The sequence below is a fragment of the Pteropus vampyrus genome, unplaced genomic scaffold (assembly GCF_000151845.1).
Source record: "Pteropus vampyrus isolate Shadow unplaced genomic scaffold, Pvam_2.0 Scaffold197, whole genome shotgun sequence".
In the NCBI taxonomy this organism is placed as follows: Eukaryota; Metazoa; Chordata; class Mammalia; order Chiroptera; family Pteropodidae; genus Pteropus; species Pteropus vampyrus.
The window spans coordinates 1,502,588-1,522,206 of record NW_011888978.1 but is presented as its reverse complement, the minus strand read 5'-3'; the positions used below and the strand labels follow the sequence as shown (position 1 = coordinate 1,522,206).

Sequence of the window (19,619 nt, the reverse complement as noted above, 5' to 3'; positions counted from 1 at the left end):
TCCCCTGCCTTTTAAAGGCACTTCAACTTTTATCCCAGTCTAGGTTTTCAGGATTTATCTCATTTCAACCCCTTCATCACTAGAAACCTTTGTTAAACATATTGAACAAAGAAAGTCCTTTAAAATATCTGTTAATTCCGGTGTGGGAAATGTGATTTCTGTAGTTAAAGAAAAAACTGAAACACACGGGTGGAGCAGCAGAGCGCAGTATACATTGATCATAACAATGTCACAAACATACGGAGCAAACTGATCTTTCCACAATTTAGTCTCCCAAAAAGACAGAATATTAAAAGCCACCAGCAGACTTTTTGGGAGTACACACAAATTTTTTCATCTTTTATACTAGGACTTTCTAGGTATAGATTATAGGGTTGGGAGAAAGAGATGTTTTCACTCTGCATTTATCCTGAAAAGGTTTAATTTCTCTTATGGTGCCATAGTCCCCTTTATCTTCCTTTAAGAGGGAAGAGCGATTGGGTTATGGAAGGGGAGAGCAAGTTCACTGGCATCACAAGTGAATTCTATACCATTGTACTTCACTTTCCATTAGCTGTGAATGTTGACATGAATTCAGACTATGTTTGTTCTCTTGGCTGCTTCTGTCATATTAACATAGGTACTATGTTCACCTTTTTGGCCTTGAAAAGCTTCTCATGATAGGCAGGCAGGCAGGCAGACACAAAATTTTTAAAAATTTAAAAAATTTACATACAATAAACTTGACTTTGCTTGATGCAGTTACATGAGATTTAACATTGTATAGATCTGTGTGACCACCACTAATCTGGATTCATAACAGCTCGGTCACCCACAAAACTCTCTTGTGCCGTTCTTTTGTAGCCAAACCCTCTCTTTGCCCTTAGTCCCTGGCAACCACATATCTAGTCCCCATGCTTATAGTTTTTGCCTTTTCCAGAGAGCTGTATAAATGGAATCATGTGGCATATAAGCTTTTGTGATATTCTTCTCTCACATAGCCTACTGCCTTTGACACTCATCTGTGCTGTACAAAGTAATCAAAAGTCTATATATTTTTTTTTTATCACCGAATATAGCATTCTACTATATGGACACACTGCAGTCTGTTTATCCATTCATCCAATGAAGGTCATTTGGGTTGTTTCTAGTTTGGGGAGATTATGAATAAGGCTTGTATAAACATGCATGTACAGGTTTCTGTATGAATACAAGCTCTCATTTTTTAGAATGAATGCCTAGAAATGGGATTGCTGGGTCACCTGTATGTTTAACTTTATACAAACTGGCAAAATGGTGTAAATTTATAGAAACTGACAAAATGGCATAACTTTATTCATTTTCACCAGCAATGTTTGACAGTTCCAATAGCTATGCATTCCTCACCAATACTTCATACTGTCATTTTACAAAATTCTATTCTAGCTATTCCGTAGTGGTACCTTGTGGTGGTTTAAATATGCATTTCTCTAAAGACTAACGACATTATCTTTTTATGTAGTTTATCTGCCATTTAAATATCTTCTTTAGTGAAGTGTCTGTGAAACCTTTTGCCCATTTCCTTATTGGGTTATTTTTTAATTGAGTTTTTGAGTGTTCTTTATAATTCTGGATACAAATTCTTTGTCAAATATTTGATTTAAAAACATTTTCTCCCAGGCTGTAGCTTGTCTCATTCTTTTAACAGTGTCTCTCAAGGAGAAAAAAAAATACTTTCGATAAAAGCCAATTAACTGTTTTTTTCTTTGACAGAATATGTTTTTGGTGCCATCTAAGGGCCCTTGCTAAACCCAAGTTCATAGATTTTCTCCTGTTTTCTTCTAAAAGCATTATAATTTTACATTTTACATATAGATCTGATGCATTTTTAGTTAATTTTTGCAAGAGATGTCAGTTTTAATTTGAAGTTCACTTTTTTTTTGCATGATCAATTGTTCCAACATCACTTCTTGAAAAGACTATTGTTTCTCCACTGAGCTGTGTTTGCATGTGTAAAAAATCAATTGGCCATATTTGTGTGGATTTCTTTCTATATTCTGTACTCAGATCTTGGTTTGTAAATAACATTCTCCAATAAAAAGAACCAGGGGTCCCTGGAAAAATGGACAGCACTGGAGTTGGGATAACTTTAAAGAGCAGGGGAAATATAATGTAAGCCTGAGGCATCTGATAGCACCAGAAAATAAAAGCTAAAAGAAAAAAATAATGGAGGCATGAAAAAAGGATACAGGTGCCAGACTGAAAAAATCTCCCAATGTCCAAACATATAAAAATCTGAGTAACAACAACAAAAGTTTTTCAGGCAATGCCCTAAATTTGATCCTTGCTTGGAAGCCATTTCTTAATTTTAGGATATCCTGCTGTCTTGGTGAGGCTGAGTCTCCAAAACCATTAAGTGCTGGCTCTTTATTTCAGTCTTCCTATAGTTTCTCCTTCACACATTTTACTATAAGCAGTGAGAAGCCAGGTGGCTCCTTGAATACTCTGCTTGGAAAGCTTCTTAGGTCATATCAGGCCCATGTTTTACTTTCCATACCACGGAAGGTGACACTTTTGCTAAACCTTCTACCACTGAACAAAGGGTCTTTCTTCCTCCAGTTTCCAATAACACTCACCTGACTTTTCTGCAAGTCTTCACCTGCAGCTTTGTCAAAGACCGTGTGGTTTCTATTAATAGTTTCTTCAGAGCACTTTAGGTTTTTACTAGTACATACCCACTTAGCTCAGTACCCACTGTCTAGTTCCAAAACCATACCCACATCTTAGGTTTTCATTATGACAGCACTCCACTTCCAGGCACCAAAATATCCATTAGTTATCTACTGCTGTACAACAAATTAACCCCAAACTAAGCAAGTCAAAAGAACATTTACTGACCCACAATTTCTGAAGGTTAGAAATCCAGGAGTGGTTTAGCCAGGTGTTTCTAGCTCATTGTGTCATAGAAGGTTGCAGGCAAGCTTTTGGCTGTAGTCTTATTTGAAGGCCAAAGTGAAGGAGGATCCACTTCCAGGCTCATTCACATGATTGTCAGAAGGCTACGGTTCTTTGCTGGCTGTTGGCCAAGACATCCAGTTCCAAACCACATGGATCTCTCTATAGACTGAGTATCCTCAGATATGGCAACTGGCTTCCCAAAGGACAGACGATCCAAGAGAGCACATGCCCAATACAGAAGCCACAGTTTTTTTTATAACCAAACATTTTAAGTGACATACCATTATTCCTACCATATTCTATTCAATAGAAGTGAGTCACTAAGTCCACATTTGAGAGTAGGGCATTAAGTTTCATTGCTTGGAGGAAAGCCTAGCAAAGAATTTCAGGAAATAATTTTGATACCACAAGTTTATTTCTGGACTGTTTCATTAATCTACATGTCTATTCCTTCTCTTATATCAGTGTCTTTATTAACTGTAGCTTTTTAATAAGACTTAACTAGTTGAATAGTTTGAGTCCTTCAAATTTATTGTGCTTTAAATTTATAATTTTTGGCTACTCCACTTGCTTTGTCTTTCCATATATATTTTAGAGTCAGCTTGTCTATATCCATAAAAATTCCTACTGAAGTTTTTACGGGTATTGTGTTAAATCTGTAGATTAAATTGATGAGAACAGACATCTTAAATGCATTGTCTTCCAATCCATAAATATGGTATGTCTATTTAGATCTTCTTTGATGTCATTCAACATTTTGTCATTTTTCAGCATAAAGATCCTGCACATTTGCTAGATTCAGATCTATTGATTTCTTTCCTTTTGGAGTCACTGCAAATGGAGTACATTGTTCAAATTCATTTTCTAGTTATTGTTAGTATGTAGGTTAATTTTTGCATGTTAACTTAATGCCTTGTGACCTTACTAACCTCATTAGTTCCAAGAGCTTTATCATTGATGCCTTGGAATTTTCTAAGTGAACAATCATGTCATCTTTGAATATAGACCATTTTATTTCTTCCTTAAAAAGTGAATGTTTTGGGGATTTTTTTTGGCCTAACTGAATTAGCAAGAACTTCCAGTATGAGGTTGAATAGGAGTGTTCGGAGTGGACATCATGATTTGTTCCTATCTTAACATCATTCACTTGATCACCATCAAGCATTATGTTTGTTGTGAGTTTTATTAATTTCTTTTCTAATTTTTTGAGATATTATCATGAATAATCAAATGTTTTTCTTCATCAATTAATATGATCATGTATTCTTTTTTCTTTCTTATTCGATTTGGATATGAGTCAGTTTATCTTCTAGTTTATTTTTTTCTCTGTTATCTCTATTCTGCTACTGAGTCCCTCCAACAATTTTTTTTGGTAAATTTTGTTATTGTAGTTTTTAGTTCTAAAATGTCCATATGGTTCCTTTTTATGTATTATCTATTTTCCTGCTGAGAATTTTGAAGTTTCCATCAAGAATGGTCACACTTTTGAAACACTGTTGCAACACTAACTTCAAAATTCCAACATCTGTGTTATCTTGGGACAGTGTCTGTTTTCTTTTTTCCTTACGGATTGCTGACATTTCTGATTTTATACTTTGTGTAATATTGCACTAAAGCCTAACCATTTTGGATGTTATGAGACTCTGGATCCTCATCAGGTCTGAGTCTAGGATTACATATACGATTAGTAGATTGCTTTCTTGAGTTTCCTCTTCTCTGTCACCACCCTGACACATTCTACTCCTGAGAGCCACTTCCTTTTCCCGGTCTTCTGGTTAAAAATCCAAGGCTTTAAGTTCTCCTCTCTGCTACACACCTCATGGATATTTCTACCTCTGGATCCAAGCATCACGAAGATAGTGAGACAAGAAATGGGGATTCCCCAACCTTTTGGCCCACAGCTCCTCTGACGAGAGACAGGATCCCTAAGAGGTTCTGATGCCTGCTCAACCACCACTGTCCTCACCACAGGAAAGTCTAGGAGTGCTGGACTTGTCTTCGAACTCTGCTTTCCTTCCTGAATCTGCCTGCTACCATTACTTTTCAAGGTCCTCAGATGGCTGCTCCATACAGTCTCTCCAAGGTTTTTAATTATATTCAGTGGGAGAGATAAGGTGGTGCGTGCTTACTCCATTTAAGGCAGAATCAGAACCAACCAAAAGTTATTTTATTTCCAGTGATTACATTCCTGGAGAATAAACTCTCATAGAAAATTTACACGTATAAAGGAAGAAGTCTGACTGGAAGCTTCATATTCATCACTTTTTCCAATCACATTTTGCCTCAATATTTTATTAAAATTTTAAACATACAGAAAAAGTTTTATAAATGACCAATGAACATCTCTATATCCTCCACAAAGTTTCAATTAACAGCTGACAAAATTTTTTACATATATTAAAACATGCTGCAAACATTATGACTTTTCAAACTGAAAACTTCTGCATGCATCTCCCAAGAATAAAGGCATTGTCCTATATACCTAAATAACATTATCCCTTCTAGGAAAATTGAACCTACCACATTATCTAATACTTATTCCATCCTATTACACCACGTCCCCCCAAATGTCCTTCACAGTTGTTTTTTTCTGAAACAGAAGGCAATTAAGCATCATATCTTGGTTCTCTTGAGTGCCTTAATCTACATGAGTCCACTTGTTTTATTATACTGGCTTTTGAAAAGTCCAGACCAGTTGTTCTTGTACAACGTCTCAAACTCTGGGCTTGTCTATTTCCTGTGTAATTGAACTTGTTCCTCTATTCCTTGTATTTCTTGTAAACAAGAAAAGCTTAGATGAGAGATTTAGATTTTCATGAAACATTTTTGACAAGACTACATCACAGATGATCATGTGTGCATGAGGTGTCTGTCACATGTCTGCTTGTGCACCAGCAGTGAAACTCAATTTGGCAGCCAGCTCTTCCTTATGAAGGCATATCTTTCCTTTGCAGTTGGCATCTCTGATTTTTGGCACCATGTACAATAATGTTCCTTAATTTTCTTTCATCTAAATTTTTATCATCCATTGACTATGCCCAATTTAATGACATTAAGGGCTGGAAAATCATGATTTTTTCTGAATCCATCACTACATTTACAATTAATATATGAAATTCTTCAAATAATTTTATAAAGAGCTTTTCTTCCTCTACTTTTCCCTTTATGGGCTTATTTATCCTAACTTAGCATGTTATAACCAATTACAGTGATTATTCTGATGTTCATGTTGTACTAAATTTGACCAGTAGGATACACCTTCAATTTGTCTCCTGTGTCCTTCTGACATTAGTTTTGAATGCTCTTTTTTTATTTCATAAAGATACTAGTCACGCCTTACATTTTCCCTGGAGTAATCAACCATTACTCCAAGGAGCCCTGGTTCCTTATAGTGGGGAATGACATTTAGAAACCAAAATCTGGGTACTAAGCATGGTCAGTACTATTGGGTAATGAAATGTTTTTATCTAGAATATCTTGCAAATGGCTCTACAATGTTAAATATTGAGGTATCTTTAAAGGTTTCATTTTCCTTGTAAATATACTTAAACATATAAAAAGATACTTTCTAATGAACTAAGAGATATACAATGCTGAACATTTCAGTTTAATTCTAAAACCTTTCTCATATAAAAGGTTCTAATTTTATTAGAACTTTCTAAATGATACCAATTGTAAAAATGAAATATAAAACTGGAGGACAAAGGCCTGGGGGAAATGAAATCTTTCTTAAAAACATGGAAAATGTTTGGATAACTAACTTAAACTTATGACTAGAATGTTTAATAAAATATACACATGACTTTACACAAAAGAATTCCTGAAACACATGCAACAAAAACAAACGAGACAATCTTGTACTCCATCTGGGTTTGGGGATTTATGTAGTTATTATAAAATCAGGTATAATTAGGGGCACATTAGAAAATGAACATGATTTTAAGTCAATTATTAAGATTAACGTGAGGTGGAATATTAAAAATAAAACTGATTAAATTATTGCAATTGTGCCTCACCTATTTACAAAACAACTTACTCTTGGGACTTGAGGTTGTAAATGAACCTATGATTATCACAGAAAACCAGAGCTGAAAGGCCTAGATTCTAGTCTTGACTCTGCCCAATAAGCTTGATTTTTTCCCTTAGTAAAACAAAAGGGTATAAATAGACTAAATTAAAATTTCTCCTGGCTCTAATGAACTACCTGCTGTATAGTCACAGATTCTGCAAATATATACCTTCACAACTGATGAGAGTATTTGCATGACAGCCTCTGTACTTGCCCCAGTTTACTCATCTTCTCTAGTACTGTAATAAAACCCTCCGGTAATGTAGAATCATATCAAATTAAGAAATAATGTAGAAAAGGAAATGGAAGACTCCATTTGGGCAAAATTTTAATTTTCAAACTAAATTTGGAATTGATAAAACCAGTTTTTAATCATCAAAGGTTTTTGGAAAAAATATACATATATTCCCAAACTGTGTGTATATACGTATGTGCATGTGTGTATGTGCATGTGTATATATGTATGTATATATATATATACATATAACTTGCTTGTGAGGCAGTTCACAAAAGGTGAGCTTATTTCCAGGTGAAAATTAGACTTCAAATAATTCTTATCTTTAGCTTCTCTTTATGAAAAAAGAGTATATCCTACGTCTCCCTGACATTTTAGAAAATAAGGTCCCACATTACTACTCAATGACTGCTTTTAATTTGTATTGAAGCTTATTTTTGAAAGGAAATAAAGTCTAATGAAAGAAACAGAATTAATATTTCATTATTTTCATTTTTTTAAAAGTTAGGCTTTTACATTTTTCTATGAATTTAAAAAATTTTACATGTTTTGTAAACTTTAGAACTTAATGGTTCTTATAAAATTTGACAAGTCAGTGCTCATCATGTTTTCGTTGATAAATTTTACCACGACTTAGTGGTAACTAGCACATTTTCTCCAAGAGAAGTAAAGAAGACCATCAGAAGTCTGCCTTATTATTCTCCTGATTATTCTCCAGTGAGAAGTCTTGAATTATTTGAGAGAAAAATTAAACCTCACGGGACTTAACTCCTCTAAGAAATCTCTGATCCCATATTCCTTCCATTTATAGAGTTTTTCTTTATTGTGAACTTTTCTGTGCCTACAAAGGTTTGATCTATAACTGTAAGCTTTCCCACATTCCATACATTTATAGAGTTTCTCTCCGGTATGGATTCTTTCATGTTCAGTTAGGAATGAAAACTGGCTGAAAGATTTTCCACACTGATTACACTGATAGGGTTTCTCCCCAGTATGAATTCTCTGATGCCTATAAAGGTTGGATTTGCACCCAAAGGCTTTCCCACATTCTCCACACGTATAAAGTTTTTCCCCAGTATGAATTTTCCGATGTTCATTAAAGGATGAATACTGGTTGAAGGTTTTCCCACATTCGTTACACTGGTAGGGTTTCTGTCCAGTATGAATTCGCTGATGTTCGATAAGGGTTGCGATGCGTGTGAAAGTTCTGCCACATTCCATGCATTTACACAGTTGTTCTCCAGTATGAAGCCTCTGATGTTCAGCCAGGGATGTAAGCTGGCTGTAACCTTTCCCACAGTCACTACATTTATAAGGTTTCTCACCTGTATGGATTCTTTGATGTCTATGGAGTTTTGCTCTACAACTGAAGGCCTTCTCACACTCACCACATTTATAGAGTTTCTCTCCAGTATGAATTCTCTGATGTACAGTGAGGGTTGAACACTGGCTAAAGGCTTTACCACAATCTTTACATTGATAGGGTTTCTCTCCAGTATGCACTCTCACATGTTTGGTCAGAGTCGAGCTGCTGCTAAATGCTTTCTCACATTCATTACATTTATAAGGTTTCTCTCCAGTATGAATTCTCTGGTGGGCAAGAAGGGATGATCTATGGCTGAACGTTTTCCCACATTCGTTACATTTGTAGGGTTTCTCACAAGTATGAATTCTCTGGTGATCAATAAGCTGAAGACTTTGACTGAAGCTTTTCCCACATCCATTACAAATATGAGTCTTATCTCCTGGATAAATTTGGAAGCATTTCAGCAGATCAAAATCCTGTTTAAAATCTTTCCCAAAAGTATAACATATATTGGGTATCCTTTCTACAGGAACACTCTGCTGTGTAACCAGAACTGTATTTACAAATAACCTTTTCCCTAATTCAAGACTTATATGGTTTCCATCACCACAGATGGTTTTCTTGTGTGAGGCTAACATCTGCCTAAAAGGCATCTTCTGTTGTTCCTGTTCTGTTCTATTCTGAAATTCCAAAGCTTCTCTAAGCTTGATGCCCCAGTGACCGAACTTAGTGGATTTTTTTGTTATTATTCCCTGAGATGCTTCTTCTATAAAAATGTCCTGTCTGGGAGGCAATGCTTCTATTTCAGGCCATGTCTTGAAATCTGGAATGAATCAGAAGAATTAATGCCTCCTCTGCCTGAAGAGACAAACATTCATTAGTGGGACACTGAAATTGGGACTAATACATATAAAAGAGGTTTGATACCATTAGATCTCAAATATGGACTCGAATCTGGAGAAAAGAGGATGGAATGGAAGAGGTAATGAGGTTAAGGAGTAGTATAGGGGGATACACTGGACAAATTAACACTGAAAATGAAGAGACTGCTACTTGAGAGAAGTAAAGAATGACATAGAAGAACTGGTTAAGCGGAAGGTATGAGACACAGAAAAATGACAGCTGACAAGCTCAAGCTGAATATGATGGGAAACCCCAGTTTATCTTTGTTTCCTGCTCTGAATATGCTAGGCAACAAGGCAGGTACTTTGTTTTTACTTTCTCCATTCTACTTACATGTTGCTTTTATTACACTTTCCCCCATGTTCTTGCTGAAACTCTGTACACAGAAATTTAAAAATATTTGTAATGTTTTTCTTAAAGTTTGTGATTTTTTATGTGAATATCATTTCATATCATACTCTGTAAAGGGAAAAACAGTCTATTAAAAAGAGGAAGTTCAAGTTTTATAACTTACAACAGCCTTGAAGCATCGCTGTGTTGATGGTATCTGATCTAAGTTCAAGATGCTAATTAAAAGAAGAGGAAAATATGGAGTAAATCAGCCATGTGCAACAATCTATCCCTTGTGACTGGGAAGAATAACAATTTTTTCATATTATCCTGCCACCACTTTTCCATTTGATCATGAGGAGCAATATATTCATTTCTTCTTCTAGGCTACAACCAGAAGATTGAACTCCCTTTGTAGGAATCTTTTGAGATTAATAAATGTCTGTAAAAGATGTGAAATCATATGTCCTGAAGTTCTGAAATACACCCAAGCCCCAACCTCATATCTGATTCTAAGTGAAAAGATTTAGCTTCAGCTGATTCTAAGAAGCTCTGCGTTAAAACTTGGCTTTCCTTAATCAATCCATTATTGAAAATAGATTAAAATTAGATCACTGTAATTAGGTAACTGTATGCACTGAAACTATGCAACTTAAAATATAATTGGATTTATGTTTAAAAATGCTTCCAATTTACTGAATTTAAATAATAAGAGAAACAAGAAAACGTGGGCTGTAAATTTCTATAAAAATACATATTTGTCTTAGTTAATGATGTCTTGGGGAAACCAAACAGTTGGATTTTCAAGGATCAACCAGGGTCCCTTCCCTGTTTTTATCCTGTGCCATGATAAGGCCTTCCCTGCCCATCCATAAACTTATCCTGCTATTCTGATCCCATTTTTCTACAGAAACTTAATTATTTAAGCCTAAATTCACCATCTCTTTCTTCTAATTTCAAAACATATTTTACTTACACATTCTATCACTTAACTTACAAAGATAAAAAGTTTGTGAAAATAATTCAAGTATTTGTTCAAGGAGAACAGCAGATAGGTCTTATGATTTTCTGTTAATTCCTTATTGCCTACAGGACAAATACACAATCAAAATGTCTTAAGTTGAAAAATAATCAACGAATACGAGGATTAAGTTGGAAAAATTCTGAAGTGCTTCTCTCATACTGGACTCCTGAGACTCAATCAGTCATTTACTGAACAAATATTGAATAATCAGCAATGAGAATATCATATAAATAAACAACCAAACAGTAACAGTTCATTTCTCCATGATGTGAGAAGCCTCGAATGTGTAATGCAGGTTTGAAGTTAAGAGAATGAAGACACCGACATCAACTTCACTAGTAAAGAATGGTTATCTGAAGCAAGTTGGACAATGAAGATGGGGTGAATTTCGACAGAAAAAGAGAATTCTGTGAGCCAGAAAGCAAGCCCAATTAAAGTCACCTGTGAGGAAATAAACCTATTTAAGGGAGGCTTATTGACTAAAGAAGGAAATCCAACTTGGATTAGTTTAAAATGTTGTTAAACAAGGTGAAGCTAAACACAGAGTTCTCGAACAACTGGCAGAGGGATTTAGAATAGTAAAATAGATAACAGAAGGAATAAGTTTTTAGGCAGATAACTTTAAGAAAAAAATGGTCATTTTTAGTGGGCAGATTGGATCAGAGGAAGGATAGGATGGAATCTGAAAAACAATGTAGCTGCAATGAGCTGGCTGGACTGAGTATGTGATTTTCAGCCTCAATGGCATTGAGTCAATCACAGAGGCAATTCAATTAAATTAAAAAAATATTAACTAAATGTGATATTTTAGACGCTAGAGGTAAAGAATTCACAATTCAAAGGCCCAATCTCTCCCTAAATACATGTAATATAATTAGGAAAATAAGTAATAACACAAGAACTATAATTCATTACAATAGATACTGTAATTAATATGTTCGAGGTATGTAGAAAGTGCTAGATACACACACAAATGATTGAAAATTCATGCTGAATGGGAAGAGGAAAGATATGGAAAACCTATATAAAAAGGGTGGCTTTTTAGACAGATGGATCCTGAAGGATAAGTAGTTTTCCAGTGGACGAGATGGAAGCAGCAATTCAAGCTGAAGAAATAACTCACAAATGTTAATGAAGGTGAAGGTCTGCCTAGAACATGAACTTGAAATGTAGGTAGACACTGATGAGACTAAAAGGAATATAGAGACAGGCTATGAAGTAGGTTTAATGTCACATTAAGGAAATTTACTTTACTTCACAGAAAATTGAGAAACAATGAAGTCTCTTAAGGTTCAAAATCTCTGAGGTTCAAAAAAATCCCTCTGCTGGTGGCATGGAAGGTGGCTGGAAAAAACAAGGCTTGCAGAGGAAAGGTCACATTCCCACAGCACCTAAGACTTGTTGGGAGTGGTAGGGGAACTGAAACCAGGGACGTCTACATTAAAACTGTGATCTTAAATGCTGCACTGTACTGCCTACTAATTCTTTGTTTGGAGAAAACTGTATTTTAATAAAGGTGAAAAGTATCTGTAGAGAGAATGAGCAAAAGGAAAAAAAGATGTCAATGAAGGCAAGAGCCACAAAGACAGATGCAAAATATTACATATCTATGTCACATGGTAACTAGAAATGACCCTGGAGATACAGGTTTATGCCATAGCATTTCAGCTTTCTAGCTCTGTCGTCAAAGAATTTTAAAATCTCTGATGCTGTGTTTCTTTAGATATAAAAAGTGGTATCTAAATTCGATCGCCTTTAAGTGATCCTTCAGATCTAACAACCTAAAGTTTTATGATAATGACCAACCAGATCAGCCTGGGCTAGAAGAGCAGTTGGCAAACTACAGGTCCCTGGGCCCAGTCGGCTGTCACCTGTTGCTGTGGAGTTCTCCCAGAGCACAGCCACACCTGTTCCTTTGAGTGGTGTCTCTGGTTGCTTTTGTACCACACACCACAATGGGAGAGTTAAATGCTTGCAATACAGATCACAGGGCCCCCAAAGCCAAACAGATTTGTTGTCTGTTGCTTTATAGACAAGCCTGCTGACTCTTGGACCAGAAAGGCTGCGTGGCTATGTGAATGAGAGCTGGCTGAATACGACAGAGATAGTAACCAGTCTGCAAGGAGATGAAAAGGAAACACTGAGCTAAGATATTAGAGACAAAGGAGCATTGGTAATATTTTGAAATACGTGGCTGGTGAACGAAATGAAAAAAATTATAAAGAACTCAAAATATGGCAGCAGCAGATGGATTTAAAATCAGTCAGACATGAACCTGCACAAATGCAGACAAAAGAAAACCACTGAGAGCAAGAGGCCAAAGGTGGCAGAAGCAGCGAGTGAGGCTGCAAGAACAGGAAAGGGTAGGGAGCGTGTAAGGAGAAGGACGTCAGGATAGGGACCTTCGTGATGCAGAGAAAATCTTCACCCTCCACACTTCCACGGAGCTCAGCCTTCCCAGGCTTTTCCAGAGCTGCCTGCTACGGACCTGCTCACGTGTGCAGACTCCCTTGCCTGTCCTGCCGGTCACTCACCCTGACAGGCGCCTTGACAAGCCTCTCCTTCCACCAGGCAGGGATCTTTTCCTCGCTGCAACTGGCAGATCACCTTTGGCGTTGAGAGCGGAATCCCTGCTCATGAGGAAGGAAACACAGTTAGAATGAATGGCATGAGGGGGATCCCAGGACCACACTGCAGAACCTGAGGCAAGGGGCTGAGAAGACAATGAAAGCACCTCTGAGGGGCTGGGCTTCCAGGGCTGTCCCAGTAGGTAGTCTTGGTTCGGAAACAACGTAAGGCCCTGGCTCTAGTGCCTCTGCTAGGGGAGACATACGTGCTTTCCAGAATCTAAACTGGGGTCTAATCATTGGCGGGAGAGGAAACCCTGATGGGGCAGGAGGAAAGCGCAGGAAGGGGAGGAGGAGGCATGAAGGGCAGGAGGAGGCATGAAAGGCATCGCAACAAAAATGGCCACTGTCAAGTCTGCAGACTCGTCCTTTCCCAGGGGCGCAGGGGGGTGGAAATCTGCAGACGCTGCAACCCAGAGGTAGCTCTAAGGCAGTTGCCCGGAAGTCTTCATTAGAGCAAACCTCCTCACCCAGTGACACCAGGGAGCTGTAGTTCTCCAGCATCACCTCCCGGTACAAGGCTCTCTGTGCGGGGTCCAAGCACAGCCACTCGTCCCGGCTGAAGAGCACGGCCACATCCCTGAACGTCACGGACTCCTGTAAAGGCAAACCCACTTCTGCTTGCCCAGGACCATCTTCTCCATTGAAAGGCTCAGTAAGAAGGTGACACTGGGATGTGTAGCAACCAATTCTGAAAATGTGATAGGACTCTAAGTATTTCAAATGAACTATCTGTTATTTTTAAAACTACCCATCATCTATTAAATATTTATTGAGTACCCAGTGACACATGCCACCTGCTGCGAGGGGGTGGGGGAAGTTCCTGGCAACAGGGAATTTAAATCCAGCTTGGAATCTGTCAAAGTAACTGAGCACATACATTTACTTCTTCCCTCCCACTCAAAATGCAAATTAAAATAAAGAAAAAAAAATTATAACACATTCAGAGCAATGCTGGAAAGCCGGAGAAAGTACCATCGGCAGAACAGAAACAAAGGAATCTGAGACGATAAAAAGAATACCAGTTAATATTTATTGAACATCTTAGGGACTATGATAGACACTTCATATAGTATATCTGAGTTTCATAGACATCTAATGAGGAAGAAACTATGATTAAGTCACTTTCCAGATGATGACATGGTTCAGAAAGGTTAAGTAACCTTCTCAAGGTACTGTTAGAAAGTGGTGAATCTCAGATTTGAATTCAGGGAAACAGACCTCTGAGCCATACTGTCAGATGGATTTCCACTGACTTTGAAAATTAAACAAACAAAGGACTGCATCAGACACTATAGGTGCAAGAGGGAACTGCTGAGAAAGTAAGTTCTTTCAAAAGAACCCCAGTTAGCTCCAAAATGTGAGAAACCAGACTTTGGGCAGACAGCAACTCTTGCAGGAAAGAGCTGAAGGAAGTACAAAACGGTAAAATGCTTTTGATGGGTATTCTGTTGAGAATCTATCAAAATGTAATAGGCACATCATTCTGCACTGGCAATTCTACTCTGAGGATTCTACTACCAGAAATAATCACACAACTGGGGAGAGATATTTAAGGATCTTTACTGAAATATAACTTACAGGTTCATGATTGTAACAGGCTGAGTAATGAACCTGTGACATATATGACAAAAGGGCCTAAAAGATCTGTTTAAATTAAGGATTCTGAGGTGGGGAGATTAGCCTGGATTATGATCCAGGTGAGTTCAATGTAATCAAGTGATCCTTATAAGGACCCAAGAGTAATCAAAAGCAGAAGAGGAGAAGGCAAGGTGGTGACAGGAGCAGAGACTACAGCAATGCTCTCTGAAGACTGCTGAAAGGGCCACAAGCCAAGGAATACAGGTGGCCACTAGAAGGTGAAAATAAAGTCAGGAAACAGATTTTCCCCTCCGAGCATCTAGGAAGGACCAGCTCTGCTGAGAGCTTGACCTTAAGCCAAGGAAAGAAACTGATTCCAGACTTCTAGCCTCCCAAACTGGAAAAGGATAAATTTATGTTGTTTTAAGCTACTGAGTTTGTGGTAATTTGTTACAGCAGCCATAGGAAACTAATACAATGGTAAAAAAAAAAAAAAAAATGCAGACAATGGTGAAAATTGAAGGCAATCTATCAATAAGGGAATAGATAAGCAAATTATAGTACATTTATTCCACAGAATGTTAGACGGCCATTAAATAAAGAAGATTTATATGCCTGACATTAGAATTTGATCTTGACATTTTGTTAATTCATATGAAAAAGCAAGCTGAAAAACAACCTACAGTTGCTAAAAAAAAACTCTTTATGTATATATACACGTGCATACAAAAATATCTGGAAGAATACAAGTTGTCCTCCTGATGATTCTCTGATATTTGCGAACAGGGGCAGAAAAGCAAGCTTTCACTTATGACTTTTTACCCTTTCCATTAAGCTTACATTGTTTACTGTGTATTTGTTTTGAATTTTTTTAGATTCCATTTCAATTTATATATTGACTTTTTAGCTCTACCTCTTTGCAATTTTAGTGGCTTCTCTGAGAATTGTAGTATATATTCTTAGATCTTTATATTCTATTTAGAGCTAACATCTGACTTCACATAGAATTCAAGAACCCTGGCAAATATATGGGACCAGCACCATCCCTCTTCATGCTACGGTTGTTATACTTTCCCAGTTCAGATGGCTGACAGAACTCACCACACTGCACCAGGCATGCTCACAGATGGCAAAAGGTACAGTACAGCAAGACAGAGAGGGTACAGGGAAACACTGGATGTCCAAGAGACATTCCATGCACAATCCCTTTAGATGACCATAGACTCTGCTGTGTCTGAATCGGTTTGAGGGAGCTCAAAGGAGAAACTATCAGCAGGGGCCTTTTGTGTGTCAAGTACGGCTTGTCAAACCATGTAGGTCAGCTACAAATCATCTGTGAAGGATGACCCTGGGGGTGGCCAGTGGAATTTAGATCTTAAACAGTAATCCACCACCCTTACATTGGCCAGGAGTCAAAGATCAGTCATCAGGCACCCCCAGAGACAAAGATAGAGCTTTTCCAGTCCAGATATAAATGAATCCCATATCCACAAGTGTTGCGTGCATTATACCTACCTACATCACAAACCCTGCAATGCAATATTATATTTTTGCTTTAAATAATCATATGCATTTTAGGAAACTGGGGGGGGGGGGAATATTTCATATTTATCCAGATAACCACCATTTCTAATGTTCTTCATTCCCTTCCCAAGATAAGAGTTCCCATTTGGCATTACTTCCTTTTAGCCCAAAGAAACTTCCTTTAGCACATCTCGATGAGATCCAAAATAATTCATGTCAACAATTCCAGGAACTGAAAAAACTACTATATCAACAGAATGGTTTTTTTAGCAAGGTGATTGAAACCCTCAAAAAGAACCAAATAGAACTTCTGGAGATGAAGCACACACTGAAAGAGATGAAGAATGAAATAGCAAGCTTGGGAAATAGAGTCGAACAAATGGAGGAAAGGATCGGTGAAATCGAAGACAAAAATCTAGAAATAAATCAGAAGGAAGAAGAGAAAAAACAAAGACTTAAAAATAATGAAAGAGAAATATAAGAACTAGCTGATACCATCAGGAGAGGAAACATAAGAATAATGGGCATTTAGTTATATAAATGTCTAATCACTATGTTGTACACCTGAAACTAATATAATATTTTATGTCAACTACAATTAAAATTTTTTTTAAATTAAGAATAATGGACAACCTCAAAGGGGAAGAAAAGGAGCAGGGATTAGAAAGCATTTTCAGACAAATGGATAACAAGAATTTCCCCAATCTAAGGAATGAACTGGAGCTTGGAATTCAAGAAGTCAACAGAACATCCAATTATCTCAATTCAAAAGGCTTTCTCCAAGACACATTATATTAAAATTATCAAAAATTAATGACACAGAAAGAATTCTTGAGGCAGCTAGGGAAAAGAAGACAGTAGCCCATAAGGGAAAACCCATTAGATTATCATCGGACTTCTCAGCACAGACCGTATAAGCCAGAAAGGAATGGAATCAAATATTTAAACTATTAAGTGAAAGGAACTACCAGCCTAGAATAATGATTAAGTCACTTTGATCCAGCTAAGCTCTCCTTTAGATATGAAGGAGAAATTAAGACCTTTTCAGACATACAAAAATTGAAGGAATTCTCCACTATGAGGCCTACATTACAGGAAATACTGAAAGGGGTCAGCTCACCTAAAGAAAAATGACAAAAAAATATATAACTATGAGTAAGGCGACTAGCAGGCAGATAGAAGCAGAGGAGTGCAACCCTTATTAAGAACAGGGCATTATAAGCTTAAACAATAAGAAGAGATTTGCATAGCAAGATAGTAATGAACGTTCAGAGGGACAAACTGAACGTTCAGAGGGACAAACTGAACGTTCAGAGGGACAAACTGAAACAATAATGACAGAAAAAGAGACGATTCAAAGATCCAAATTCACAAAGGGGAATGGAGATATGACACATGCTGAAGAAAATAGACTAATACATATACACATACACACACACACACACACACACACACACACACACACACACACACATAACTATCCTTTACATATTTGCAATGGTAATCACATGCCAAAGATTCAGAACTGAAGTATACAACATAAAACAAGAAGGACCAGAGGGAAAATCCATAAAACCCAAACGAACAAACAAACAAACAAACAAACAAACAAAAACACACAAGGACAAGGAAGCAATGGAAATACTGAACTACTACAAAGCAAAAGATAAAATGGCTATAGGAAAACCTCATATTTCAATAATCACCCTAAATATAAATGGACTGAACTCACCAATAAAAAGGCAAAGAGTTGCAGATTGGATCAAAAAACAAAACTCATATGCTGCCTCCAGGAGATATATCTCAGCTCCAAAGACAAATATAGACTCAAAAAAAAAAAGGGTGGAAAATGATATTTCAAGAAAATGCCATTCAGAGAAAAGCGGGAGTAGCAGTACTAGAATGCTATAGCGGTACTAATATCGTGCGAAATAGACTTCAAAATAAGAAAAGTAAAGAAAGATACTGAGGGACACTTCATAATGATAAAGGTGATCATACACCAGGAAGACATAACACTTATTAATATCTATGCTCCCAATCAGGGAGCCCCAAAATATATAAGGCAATTACTAACAGAACTAAAGGGAGAAACAGACCAAAATACTATCGTAGTAGAAGACCTATATACTTCACTGTCGGATATGGACAGATCATCCAAACAGAAAATCCATAAGGAGGTAACATCCTTAAATGACACAACAGACCAACTGGACATAATTGACATTTACACAGCCTTCCATCCCAAAACAGCTGCTTATACATTCTTCTCTAGTGCACATGGAACATTCTCAAGAATTGACCACGTACTGGGACACAAGATAGCCACAACAAATATAAGAGGGTTGAAAACATACGAACCATATTCTCTGCTCATAATGCTTTGAAGCTGGAAATCAACTGTAAAAAGAAAGAGGGAAGAACCGCAAATAATGGAGGTTAAACAACATACTACTGAAGAAAAACTGGGTCAGAGAAGAAATGAGATCAAGATATACGTAGAAACCAATGATAACGATAGTACAACATACCAAAACTTTTGGGACATGGCAAAAGCAGTAACAAAAGGAAAGTTCATATCATTACAGGCCTATCCAAAAAACAAGAACGAGCTCAAAGAAACAACTCAACGCTTCATCTTTTAAAACTAGAAAAGGAAGAACAAATGAAGCCTAAAGTCAGCAGAAAGAAAGAAAAAATCAAAATTAGAGCAGAATTAAATGAAATTGAAAACAAAAAAAAACAATAGAAAAAATAAATGCAACAAAGAGCTGGTTCTTCGCGAAGGTTAATAAAATTGACAAAAGAGAAAAGACAAACAAAATCATGGATGAAAGAAGAGAAATTATGACAGACACTGCAGAAATACAAAGGATCATACAAGAATACTATGAAAAAGTATATACCACCAAATTTGATAATCTAGAAGAAATGGACAAGTACTTAGAAAGATACAACTTTCCTAGATTGAATCAAGAAGAACTGGAAAATCTAAATAGACCCATGAGCAGTATGGAAATTGAAACAATCATCAAAAACCTACCAAAAAGTAAAAGTCCAGGACCAGATGGCTTCACCAGTGAATTTTACCAAACATTCAAAGA

The 19,619-nt window shown here is 36.9% G+C and overlaps 1 protein-coding gene across 3 annotated transcripts in view; it reads right to left on the bottom strand.

Moving 5' to 3' along the window:
• Nucleotides 1-5,061: 5,061 nt before the first annotated feature.
• LOC105299963 (zinc finger protein 879) overlaps nucleotides 5,062-19,619 on the bottom strand; it is a 43,962-nt gene continuing 29,404 nt past the window's right edge. For 2 of the 3 annotated variants that reach the window (XM_011371953.2, XM_011371954.2), the window contains exons 3-5: nucleotides 13,881-14,007; nucleotides 13,318-13,413; nucleotides 5,062-9,349 (exon numbers count right to left, since the gene is read on the bottom strand). In XM_011371953.2, the coding sequence (XP_011370255.1) occupies nucleotides 7,953-9,349; nucleotides 13,318-13,413; nucleotides 13,881-14,007 (1,620 nt within the window). In that variant the 3' untranslated portion in view covers nucleotides 5,062-7,952. The remainder of the gene's footprint in view (nucleotides 9,350-13,317; nucleotides 13,414-13,880; nucleotides 14,008-19,619) is intronic. The other variant, XM_011371951.2, reaches the window with a different exon arrangement.